Genomic DNA, 12902 nt, shown 5'->3' with positions numbered 1-12902 from the left:
ACTCCAAAGCCCCATTGCAGGCAGGTACTGCGGCTCATGCCAAGTTGTAGCCCAGCTTTCACAATTCACAAAACACACCTGAGTTACACCCTCAGCCTTCTTTTTACTTGGAAAATTGCCTTTGGCTCCGAGAATTGAGTTTCTCAATCTACAGCCAGGGTTCAGCAAATTGCAATTTGATGAGGCTCTGCACCTTTTTGATAAATAAAACTTCACCGGTGACGAGATGCCAGTGCTGGCACTGGAAATTCATTTATTGTTGGACTGAAGCATGTCCCACTGTCTTCACGCCAAGATAATCTCAGCACTGGTGAGGAAATACCCCATCTGGGAAACCTGTGTAGGATTTTCTGAAGGCTTCAGGACCATAGAGGCACCAGGCACCAGCTGCCGTGGTGGGATGTGTGGGCAGACAGAGGGACAGCCCCGGGAATGCAGTGAGAGGAGGGATCCCAAACCTTGCTGCCCACATCATGCGCCCTGGAACAATTTAAATGCAATTAATAGAGCTCGACTCATTTGTAGAGACGTGGAAATGAGGAGAGCACAGGGCTTGGAGGAATCACCACTTTTTTCAGCTGTTTCGCTTATTTTGGTGTTTATATGCAAATATATCTTTGGCAGATGTAGATTTTAGAAAGGCAGGAGTTTGTCAGAATCCTCCAGTTCCAATCGCAGTCTGAGGATGGATTCAGACTTTGATCTGTCACAGAATTCCAGAATGGCTTGGGTTGGAAAGGACCTTAAAGCCCATCTCGTTCCACCCCTGCCATGGGCACGGACACCTTCCACTATCCCAGGTGGCTCCGAGCCCCTGTCCCACCTGACCTTGGACACTTCCAGGGATTGGGCATGCACCACCCTTCACAGAATCATGAATGATTTGGGTTGGCTCTGTAAGTCATTTAATCCAAAAATCATCACAGATCCACCCTCTTGCCTTGCTTATCAAATAACAGTTAGTCTTATTTTCTTTTTTTTAGATAGAAACTCAATTTTTTTACTGCTTTTCGACATTTTAAAGCCACCTAGGACATAGGGAAGTCCAAACCGGCAGCTGTGGAGGCGTCTAACTGTGCTGGCAGCCAGCTAGTGCAGGTCTCGGAATTCCCACAGGACGCACTTTAATTAAGAGCTTCTGGAAAATCCACACCAGCAACTTCTGGTATCGTCAGATATTTAAGTACCTCTAAAAATATCGCCCAGACACCCTTTTCCAAAAGTGCCTTGGGACCCGGACGTGCAGCTCAACTGGCATTTCCACTGGAAAACATGACATTCCCTGTGTTTATCCCACCTCCCGGACCTGTGTGGATCTGGGAGGACTCAAGAGGTGGATTGGGGCAGTAGATAAGGCTAAGAAAAATCACAGGATCATAGAATTATTAAGACTAAAAAAGACCTTCAAGATCATCAAGTCCTAGCTTTGAAAAAATAAATAAATATAATATCAAAACATCACTGTGGGAGCAAAGGAATGCAGGGTTGGACAGAGGGATTTTTAGGCAAGAAATCAAAAAATAGAAAAGAAATCAGTACACAGACAAGAAAAATGGGGACTAAGACACTGTCCCCCAACAGCCCAGGCAAGACCCGCCTCCCTCAGCATTATCAAACCCCTGGTTACATTTTCCTGGGGGATTTTTGTTAGGATTGTTTTCTCCTTCTGTGGGCGGGATGACACGATCCGAAAGTTCTCCTGTTCCCAGGGGAAGAGAGTTCCCGAGTCAGCAAACGGTGGAGCCCCAAGCGCCCGCGGAGAGATAACGCCGGGCGGTGAGTCATGGCCACGGCTCAGCCAAGCTTAGGAAATTGAGCTGGGATTTGGGTATCGACATCACCTCTCGGTTCAAACATGATGGGCAGAAGTGAAATGGTTTGGGTGGAAAGGAGTGGAAAGATCGTCCCATCCCACCCCTGCCATGGGCAGAGACACCTCCCTCTATCCCAGGCTGCTCCGAGCCTTGTCCAACCTGGCCTTGGGCCCTTTTGGGGATGGGGCAGCCACAGCTGCTCTGGGAAATCCATTCCAGGGCCTGCCCACCCTTACGGGGAGGAATTCCTTCCTGATAGCCCATCTAATCCTGCCCTCTTCCAGCTGGAAACCATCACCCCTTGTCCCATCATTTCAGACCCTTTCCTAGTCCCTCTACAGCTCTCCTGGAGCCCCCAGGGAAGGAAAATGACCTTTAGAGGTGACTTCCTACCCAAACTGTTCCATGATGCTGTAAAAATAAACAGGCCTTGAATAACTGAGAGGAAACCATGAAATCACAGAATCATGGAATTGTTTGGGCTGAAAGGGACCTTAAAGCTCATCTTGGTCCATCCCCTGCCCTGGGCAGGGGCAAACCCTGATGAATCCAATCCTATTTTCAGACCACAGAAAATGTTTTCTCTCTTTCAGCAAAAGGCAGGAATTATGTCACCTCTGTGTCCGGCCTGGGAGAATTTTCCCCTAAATGCTGGTGCATCCCAGGAACAAAAGGGGAGGGATTTGGGTGTATGTTTGTTTTAACGATGGCCTTTGTGCTCCTGGCGAAGCCCTTTGTCTCTCCTTAGGCGAGAGTTCCCACCAGAATCCAGTTTGGATTGGGGTGACTCTGAGGGATTGGGGTGACTCTGAGGGATTGGGGTGATGCCAAGGGAGGTCAATGCCTTTTCGTTCAACACCACTTCAGGTCACTTTTACAACTCCCCGAATGTTTAACCATCACCCAAACTGTGTCCCCACCCAAGCAGTGACAAGCCCATGCTGGCAGCATTGTGACATTCCACTGTGGCATTCCGCCTGTCGCTGCTGGTACTGGGTGTCTTCAGCCTTTACCAGCTCAGAACGGAACATGGGAGAAATGGGATGAGTCACCCCAAGCACAGTCTGTGGTTGGCCAGGGATTTGATTCGAAGTCTCCTGAGCAAGAGGTCAAACCACAGCAGGAGTTCGGGCATCGAAATGTATTGAAATACTCTGCTTTAGGGGACAGGTGGGGTCTGATGGAGCGGGGGGGAAGGTCTTGCTCTTCCAATGGTCTCACCATTTGGAGATCCCTTAAGAGCAACCCATGGGTCCCTGGTGAGTCCAGACAGCAGGAAAAGCTGCAGGGCTGGCTCCAAAGTCATGGATACTGAGGAATTATCTCCAAATTATTTGGAGGGATGATGACCACCCTTCCTTCTCCCACACCAACCACGGTAGGATGCTCCTAAAGCACTTGGAGTTGTGCAAAGAGTGACCTGGGAGTTCCAGCTGTGGCACCGCCATCCTGGGGTCACCTCGGAAGACAAGGTGGGCAGTCGTGTGGTCAGGGACGGTGGCCAGGGAGAGGTGGGACAGCTGGGGAACAGCCCAAATTGGCTAACTCCAGCATGGAAAGGGCTTAGGAAGAGAAGGAGGAAAGGAAGAGTCTCCTAAAATCCACGAAGTCTGAAGGTCTGCTCAGATCTGGTGTGGACCATGGGGGGACAACAGTCTCTGCAACATCCGGAGATCCCTCAGGACAGACAGGAGGATCCAGGGACTGCCCCTTTCTCTCTGCCAGGAGCCGGCTCATTCCCAGGGCTGTCACCAAGACTCCCCTGACTGTGTCACTGTCACTGCACCCAAAGTTCCAACAACCTCCCCGGTGAGACCATTCTCATTCCTGCCAAACTCACAAACCCCCCACGTTTTTGGAGACAGAGAGAAGTGAGAGGAGCCCCAGTTGCACCTTCACCTGGGTTCCTTTAAATTCAGACTTGAAAGGGCAAGAGAAAGTCAGGAAACATTTTCAGATCTCATCAGAGACAAGACTTGTCACAACACGAAACTCTTTGGTCAGGGAGAAAACCACACCAGGTTTCTGCCTCTCTTGTTTATTGGGGGATGGCACATGCCAAGGAGAAAGGCTTAAGCAAACACACACGATTGTTCCCATGGTCCCGAGGGAAAGGTGAACCCTAAGTAAAAATAAACATTTTACAACAGCACGAGTGAAACTCGGGGGGAAAAAGCAAATTAAGTCAGTTGGGTGAGACACATCTTCAGCTGGGCCGAGGCACCGGGAGGAAATTCCCGTTTTAGAGCTCGAGCTGTGGCTGATGCATGGCACTGATTAAACCTGGATCCAGCACAAGAGCTTGAGAAAAGCCGAGGCTTCCCGCCGCACTTGGAGCTGCACTCAGATCCATCCCCGCTCCTGCCTGTGGTCAGGTGCCTCTTGCTTGGAGGGTGCGGCTCATCCCAGCCGGGTTTGGGGCTCCCCATGAATGGGCAAGTCCTGCTCCTGAAGGAGACCTGGGCACTCTGATGTCCAGCAGTTGGAGAGGAGCACGAGGGATAGAGCTGTTCTCAGATGCTCTTGGGAATCTCAGTCCTTAGCAGGTGGGTTTGGCCATGTTTGTCTACTACCCGCAGCTTGGGTGGTGGTTTAAGGTGCCGTCAGCGCCCATCACTCGGTGGTCATTGGGGGTCATCGTGCAATTCGCTCCCTTTCTCCTCTGGGTGCCGGGGCCAAGGGGGTTGATCCCTTTCCTATGGCCTCCGAGTGGTGGGGCTGCTGTTCTTCAGGACGGTGCCAGATCCCCCCACCACCACCGAATTAGATCCCCCACCCAGGGAGCCAAATCCAGCCCCTCCGGAGCTGAATCCACCCCCGGCACCAAATCCGCCCCCTCCCAGGCTGAAGCATAAACCAGCACCGCCCGTGTTGCAGCTGCCTTTCCCGCTTCCAAAGCCAATTCCTCCTCCTCCAAGGCACAATCCGCTGCCATATCCACCTCCCACGGAGCTGCTGCCGCCCACCACGGCTGCGGAGAGGAGCAAAAGGCACCAGGTTACTTCTGATGCCACCGTGAAGTTTGGGAGCACTGATCCCAGCCCGCCATGCTCCCGTGGGAACAGTACTTACAGATGCTGATGGAGCTCTGGCACTCTCCAGACATCCTGCAAGGAAAAGAGATGGAGCATCAGATCCTGCCAGAGCATCTGGAGTGGTCAGGATTGCTCCACTGTCACAGCCATAGGACCGTGGTCCACAGCTTGTGGCAACACCATTAATGTTTTATGAAGATGATGGGACATATTTTTCCCATTGATTGATCAGGATACGTTGGAATTCTCACTGTATCCCACCCACCTGCACTCCTCGCCCTCCAGCAGCTTCCTGTAGGTCGCAATCTCCACATCCAGGGCCAGCTTGACGTTCATGAGCTCCTGGTATTCCCGGAGCTGCCGGGCCAGGTCAGTCTTGGCTTTCTGCAGGGCTGTCTCCAGCTCAGTCAGTTTGTCCCTGGCATCCTTGAGAGCCACCTCCCCGCGCTGCTCTGCGTCTGCGATTGATGTCTGAAGGGTCTCGCACTGGAGGGCAAGACATGGGCAGGATGAATGGGGTGGGGGCAGCGGGTGGGAGATGAAACCATGATCCCAGATCAGAGAAACGTGGAATGGTTTGGGTTGGACAGGACCTTAAAGATGACCTGGAGCATGAGCAGGGACACCTTCCACTGCCCCAGGTTGCTCCAAGCCATGTCCAACCTGGCCTCGGACACTTCCATGGATGGAGCATACATAACTTCTCTGGGCAACCAGAGCAACTCAGGCTCAGCTATTCCCAGGTCCTTCCCATGCCCAACAATTCCCACCACACTTATTTCCCTTCAGGGAAGCTCTAAAGGGCAAGACCAAGAGGTCCTCCTCATTACTCAAAGAACATAACACCCACCTGCTTCTTCACACTCTCGATCTCAGCTCGGATCCTCTGGATCATGCGGTTGAGCTCCGAGATCTCGGTCTTGGTGTCCTTGAGGCTGTCCCCGTGCTTGCCTGCAGTCGCCTGCAGTTCCTCGTACTGGTGGGATGAAGCAGCAGGAGAACATTGGGTCCACTGTGACCTCACAGTTGCTCCCACACCAGTGCAGGGAAGCCAAGGAGAGCAAGTCTGTGCCAGGTCCGCTCTAGATGGACCAGCACCAGCGACATCCCAGATCTCGCCATGGCCTGAGCTGCCACCAGTAGCTCTCCCATCCCCCTGGACACTGGAGAACCCCAGCAGCGTGTGCCACATTCACCTTGCACCGGTACCAGGACTCAGCCTCCAGCCGGCTCCGGTTGGCGATCTCCTCATACTGCGCCTTGACCTCGGCAATGATGCTGTCCAGGTCCAGGTTCCGGTTGTTGTCCATGGAGAGAACCACCGAGGTGTCAGACACAGTCTTCTGCATCTGGGACAGCTCCTGCAGGTGATGCCCAACCCAGATTTAGCCCTTCCAGAGCTTCCTTATGGTGCCACAACCCTCTCCCATCTCGGTGTCCCTGGAGTACTCACCGCCTCATAAAGACACTTGAGGAAGTTGATCTCATCTGACAGAGAATCCAGTTTTCCTTGGAGTTCCACCTTGGCCATGTAGACTCCATCCACGTCCTGCACCAGAGATGGGATGAGAAAACTGCCCGGCACACACCGATTAATCTAAAATTTCATGGAATCATGGAATGGTCTGGGTTGGAAGGGACCTTAAATGCAATTCCACCCCTTTCCATGGGCAGGGACACCTTCCACTATCCCAAGGTGCTCCAAGCCCTGTCCAACCTGGTCTTGGAAAATTCCAGGGATGGGGCAGCCACAGCTGCTCTGGGAAATCCATTCCAGGGCCTCACCCTCCTCATAGGGAAGAACTTCTTCCCAATATCCCATCTATCCCTGCCCTCTGGCAGTGGGAAGCCATTCCCCCTTCTCCTGTCACTCCAGACCATTGTCCAAAGTCCCTCTCCAGCTCTCCTGGAGTCCCTTTAGGTTAAAAACAAGGACTTGACCTTCTTCAGGAGCACGAATTCATTCTCAGCTGCTGTCCTTTTGTTGATCTCCTCCTCGTACCTGTGGATGGGAAGGAGGGAGATGGAATCTGGCTGCTTGTTTTGGCTCTGGCTCAGCCTAATGAACATTGTTGGCCTCAGACTCATGAACTCGGCAAAAATAGATCTGCCACAAGGGAGATTTATGGACAGGGAATTGCACTTCGCCTTTCGGGACAAGCCCTGGCTCCTGCATCTCCAGCGCCTGGGTGAGGAAAGACTGGAAAGAGGAATTCCGGCTCTGCTAAAGTGAGTCCCGGTGCCTGCGGCCACTCCAAGCTCCTTCCACAAGATCCAAGAACCTCCAGCTCCTCACAGGTATCATGGAATCTCCTTATTTGGAAGGGAGTTACAGGGATCACCGAGTTCAGCTCCTGACCCTGCACAGGACACCCCAAAATCCCAAACGGACCCAAATTTTCCAGGTGCTCATCTCCAAATATAAAGTCAATTTTCACCCAGCAACCTCTGGTTGATCCCAGGTCTTGTTGATTCCAATGACTCCCAGACTTCCTTTCCCACTCTTTTGTCCAATTCCTCAAGTGGATTCATTTCTCCAGTCTTTGTTCTACTTTTTCCAACTGGACACATTTTATTTTTGTATTTGTAGACTACAGTAAATTATATATTATAATAAATAACAGCAGGAAAATTTTTCCTTTCTTTTTTTTAGCCTCCTGTCAACCTTCCAAAGAAATCCTCAAATCCTGAAGGATATTATGGGAAGGAATCCATGAGGAAATCCATGAGAAAATTAGAGTTGGGTTTAGCAACTGATTAATTCTTAAATCGTAATGTCACTGACTCTTAACTGAGGAAGACAAACAGTGGAGGATCCTCTTTCAGGGAGAAGCACAATTCGAGCAATATATTGAGAAAGTCTGAGAAAAGCTGAGAAATACCTTGAAAAAGCACCACTTTTCATCCAAACTCACCTTCCCCAAAACATTTTACATTTTCTAACCATTGCAAAAAAAAAAAAAATCAATATTGAAATTAGTAGCAACATTTCCATTTTTTTGTCTGTTTGAAGTGAGGTTTTCTCTCTGTTTAGTCACCACCAGGCACCCCAAACAACCTACTTGGTCTTGAAGTCCTCCACCATGTCCTGGAAGCTCTTCAGCTCTGTCTCCAGCTGGTGCTTCTCGCTGGAGAGACAATCCAACTGCTTCCTCAGCCCGCTGATGTAGGTCTCAAAGAAAGGGTCCAGGTTCCTGCCCCCTGTTCCTGCACCCCCCTGTTCCTGCAGCAGCTTCCACTTGGTCTCCAGGACTCGGTTCTGCTGCTCCAGGAACCGGACCTGAACAGGTGGGAAAAGTCAGATTCTTCCCTCAGAACCCCATCTTTTTACTGATTTTTCCCCGTGTGTTTTCCATATTTTATTCCCATTTACTGCGTGATAGCTCCCCAGTCCTACGGGACAGGTAGGACCACAGTGGATGGGGTGAGTGAGCACAAGGGGGTCACCTCCCCTCCACAATTCTGGAGCCTCTAAATGGGAGAAACACAATGAACTTCATGGGTTTGGCATCTTCTTGTTCAAAATAGCCAAAGAAGTCCCAACATCTTTAAAATATACCAATACACCCAAAAAGTCCAATTATCTCCTTAAAAATAGCCTAAATCACTGCATATCCCATCTTCTCCTTAAGTATAGCCCAAAACACCCCAAATCCCAATGTCTCCTTAAAAATATTCCCCAAAAAATCCCATCTTCTCCTTTAAAATAGCCCAAATGACCCAAAATCCCATCTTCTCCCTAAAAGTAGCCCAAATCACCCAAAATCCCACTAAAAATAGCCCCAAACACCCAAAAAATTTCACCTACTCCTTCAAAATAGCCCAATGTTCCCCTTAAAGTAGCCCATTTTCCCCTTAGAAACAGCCCCAAGCTCCTTCAGTTTATGGTGATTTGTGCAACTCCCAGCTCCAGGTGGCACTGGATGGGCATCTCCCGGTCATTCCCACCCTCCGGAGCCATGGGAAGCCGGGACCCGATCCCAGGGTGAAGCCCCTCCAAACCTTGTCGATGAAGGAGGCGAATTTATCATTGAGTTTCTTGATCTCCTCCCGCTCCTGCGTCCGAACCTTCTGGATCTCGGGGTCGATCTCCAGGTTGAGGGGGGCCAGCAGGCTCTGGTTGATGGTCACCTCCCTGATGCCGCCCGGGGGGCACACGGGGAAGCCCTGGCTCCCCATCCCACCGTCAAATCCTCCACCAAAGCCACCAAAGCCACTGCCGAGGCCTCCACCGAAGCTCCCTGCACCATAGCCACCCCCAAATCCTGCTCCAGCCCCAAAGCCGAAGCCTCCTTGGCTGAAGCCTCTGCAGGCACCACCAGCCCCCCCAAATCCTCCCAGGGAGGTGCTTTTACTGCCCCCCAAGGAATAGAGGCTCCTGCTGCCAAAGCCACCGGCGCCACCGGATCCCCGGCATCCTCCACGGGACACGGAGCCGAATGCGACCTTGTTCTTGCCCCCGAAACACACGGAGCTGGAGCTGAACCCCTTGCCGAGAGCGCAGGACTGGCGAGACATGGTGAGGGGTCCCCAAAATTCTGAGCTGAGGCTGGAACTCGGGATGCGAGCGGAGCCGAGCCGTGTGGGAGCAGCTGCTGGGTTCCCCCTTTTTATGGTGCAGGGAGCTGGTTGGTGCCAGGGGAGTGGAGGTGTCATTTTTTTGGGGGTTGTTTCATTCTCTTCATTGTTTTCAGGTTTGAAAGGACGCCCTCCTCACTTTGCCACAACCATGACCTGCCTGCAAACACTCCCCAGAGAGCAAAGAAAAACAAAAGCATTGTTGGTGTTGGAGCCAAACTCCAACTCAAATTCCCTGGGCCGCGGCCTGCTGTCACTCATCACAAAGCCCCATGAACTCTCTGCTGTGTCACGCCCTCGGGGGAAACCCTTGTTTCAGCTAAATCTGTCATTTTCAGCCTGACACCAGGGGCTGAGTTCACTGAATTCCAACAAAAACCCAGGCTCCCAGGCACACCCTCAGATGCACTCCGTTTCAACCTCCTGCTTCGAGGAGGGGTGACGTGAGCTGTCCAAAGTGTTTCACAACTGGGAGCATTAGTGCTTGGCAGGGCTCTAAAACTACTTTTATGTCAATAAAGATGATTTTAAAACCCTCTTAAGTCTTCTGAAAGGGTTTTTAAGTCATTCTGGATCCCTCTGAGTTGGCTTGAGCTGGGCAGGACACGCTGGGATTTGCAGAGACCGAAATATCCCGATATATCTGTGTTGGGCCACACCCCAGTGGGGTCAAGACTGTTCCCTGCCCCACAGGTTTGACAGGGGATCACATCCTTCCTCTGAGGAACCTTCCAGGGATTTTGGGATGTTTTCTGAGGGTCCTTGTTGGCCTGCAGCCCCTCCACAGCGTGCAGCGCTCAGCAGAGCCGCTCCCGGCCTACCCCATTGTTAAAACGACACAATTTAATTGCTTAATTGCTTTTAATTTATATTTTAATGAGGTGTTGAGCTGTCTCCATTGAGGATCCTGGTTTATCCCACCGTTAAAACAAATAAAAAGCCCCAAAACTTCCCCCTAACCCCACACTGCCAACAAAATCCAGCACTCTGGATTATCCTGTTCGTTGTGAGAGGTTTGTGGAACCAGTTCCAGCTCCGAGACTGTTCACCCCCAGCTTTTTATTTCACTGAAAATATGTAAATCTGGGTCTGGGTGCATGTCCCGGTGTTTCCTCCTGAAGCTCATCAGGGATTCCTGAAGCTCCAGGATTTTCAGCCCCAGGGGGTTTGCAGTGCAGGGAACAGGGAACAGGATGTTCCCCTTGGGCAGTGCTCGTCCTGCGCGCCCCAATCCCACCTGGAAACCCTCTCCCGCCCTCCAGGGGCCCCCAGTTTTCCAGCTGGAGAGGAGAAGTGGTTTGAACCGAGGCAAGGAGGTGGCAGCTGCGTCTCCCGACCTTACGCAACCGGCAGATCCGCCCCAAAACCAAATGAACCTGTTGGAGCCCAGGTGGAGAACGTTCCTGCCAGGAGTTCCCAGGGTGGCTCCAGCACCAGCTCCTGGCCCAGCCAGTGGCCTGCGGCCAGCCCAGCATTTGCCCAAGGAGCTGCTGGGCCAGCAAAGCCCTGCCCCACCCTGCCACCAAGGGGTGGAGACACCTCACTGGGACACGGGGTCAGCTCCCAAATTCCTCCCGAACTCCAAGGTGGAGCACCTCGGAAGCTCCAGCGCTTGCGGGGATGGGAATGCATCAGGAGCAAAGCCAAGGGCCCAAGGTTGGCCACTGTCACCCAACCAGTGTTGGCCACCTTAATTCACCCAAGTGCTGGCCACCATCACCCACCCAATGCTGGGCAACATCACCACCCAACACTGGCCACCATCACCCAACCAGTGTTGGCCACCATCCCTCACCCACTCTTGGCCACTGTCACCACCCAACACTGGCCACCGTCACTCCCTCAGTGTCGACCACCATCACCCACCTAACATGGAGGGCCAGCCCCCACGCAGTGCTGGCCACCATCACCTACCCAACATTGGGCACCATCCTCTGCTCAGTCGTGGCCACTGTCACCCACCCAACACTGGCCACCATCACGCACCCAAACTTGGCTATCACCACCCATCGAGCACCCCAACATCCCAGCTCCCCGGTGTGCCCCGTGGCAGCAGCAGGGACCACCAGCACAGGTGCCCAGCAGCCCCAACCAGGGAAACGTGCAGCAGAACCAGAGCCCAAACACAGCTGTTTTCACCCCAAAACTGCGCTGGGACTGGCTTCAAGCGGGAAAACCTCAGATCTGGAAACTCTTGGCTGCTCCGTTGACAGCCACGGAGCCGGGAAATTGCAGGGCTGGGAGTGGGAATGGTGACGGCTGGAACAAGGTGGGGCCCCGGGAGATCAAAGCAGATGTTGCAGAAGACGGGCGGCACCCTGGGATCGCCAAGAGCCCCGGGCACCCCGAGATCCATGGCGGGAGCAGAGCTGGAGCTCATGGCACCCCTGATCCCAGGATTTACAGCCCCCAGGAGCGGGATGGACCCTCGTTACTGTTGTGATGCCAATGGTGTCGCCTCTCCTGCTGTCCCACTGCCCAGGGATGGGACCCCGCATCGTGCCCAGCCACAGGGAAAGCTCAGCCCGGCCCCGGCCCTGGGAAACAGATCCCAGGGAATGAGGATTAGGGATCATCTGGGATGTAACCCTTGGAAGGAGCATCCACTTGGACTTGGCTGCCTGCTCAGGATCCCCCTGAGGGGGTGAGGGCCCTTCTGGGGGCCACAGGGTGGGGGTGGGCCCCAGGCAGGGGTAGGGCTGACCCTGGGGGTCCCACAGAAATCCATGTGAATATCCCATGGGAATAACACCCACTGGACACCCAGGTCCCCCTGTTTCTTCCCATATGAGGGGCAAATGAGGACACCAAAATGGGGTGAATTCAGGGGTAAAAAGGTTGTGGTGGGTGCTTAAGATGGAGGGGATCCCGTATTTCTGAGGGAAAACCATTGGGATCAGAGGGGTTGGACCCAACACCCCCCCCCCCCCCGCCCGGTGCAGCATCACCCCCTCCCCACATTCCTGCCGGGGGGAAACAGGCAGGCTGCACCCCAGGATATCCCTGTATCCATCCCTCCTCCACCCTCCACCCCTCCCTCCCCAATCCCTTGGGATCCCAAATCCAGAAAACCCTCTAAAGGGTCAGAACATGCCCGAAAGCCCAACCAGGCCCCCCAAAATGAGACTGCACCCCAAGCCACCCCACCCCACCCCCCCCCCAGTCCCCTCTCCTGAGGGTTCCCCAAGTCCCGGGGTCACTCCACATCTCACCCCAAATAAAAACACAACACACACTCCAAATGGGGCTGGGGGTGCAGCCCTTAGGGGGCCTTGGGGGATGTTAGGGAGCGGGCAGAGGTTTGGGGTGCCGGGAGGGGAGGAGTGCAGGGGTGTGCGTGTGAAAGTACGAAGAGTTTGGGCGGTTCCTCCCGACGCTAATTACGGGAGTTAATTGCCCCGACGGGCCCCGGCTTGTCACTGCACCCCAAAACCCCACCCGGGCAGCAGCCAAGGGACCAGCCCCCAGTACGTGT

The 12902-nt window shown here is 53.3% G+C and overlaps 1 protein-coding gene across 1 annotated transcript; it reads right to left on the bottom strand.

Moving 5' to 3' along the window:
- Window positions 1-4510: 4510 nt before the first annotated feature.
- Window positions 4511-9367, bottom strand: LOC138099926 (keratin, type II cytoskeletal 4-like). The gene is made up of 9 exons (XM_068997535.1): window positions 8852-9367; window positions 7912-8129; window positions 6791-6851; window positions 6303-6398; window positions 6046-6210; window positions 5700-5825; window positions 5115-5335; window positions 4887-4921; window positions 4511-4785 (listed from the first exon to the last, which is right to left on the bottom strand). The coding sequence occupies exons 1-9, from the start codon at window positions 9365-9367 to the stop codon at window positions 4511-4513; spliced, it is 1713 nt and encodes a 570-aa protein (XP_068853636.1).
- Between the last annotated feature and the right edge of the window lie 3535 nt (window positions 9368-12902).

The sequence above is a fragment of the Aphelocoma coerulescens genome, chromosome 29, assembly GCF_041296385.1.
Source record: "Aphelocoma coerulescens isolate FSJ_1873_10779 chromosome 29, UR_Acoe_1.0, whole genome shotgun sequence".
NCBI classification, from domain to species: domain Eukaryota; kingdom Metazoa; phylum Chordata; class Aves; order Passeriformes; family Corvidae; genus Aphelocoma; species Aphelocoma coerulescens.
Note: the sequence above shows the minus strand (reverse complement) of the source record. Positions and strands in the feature narration are given on the sequence as shown.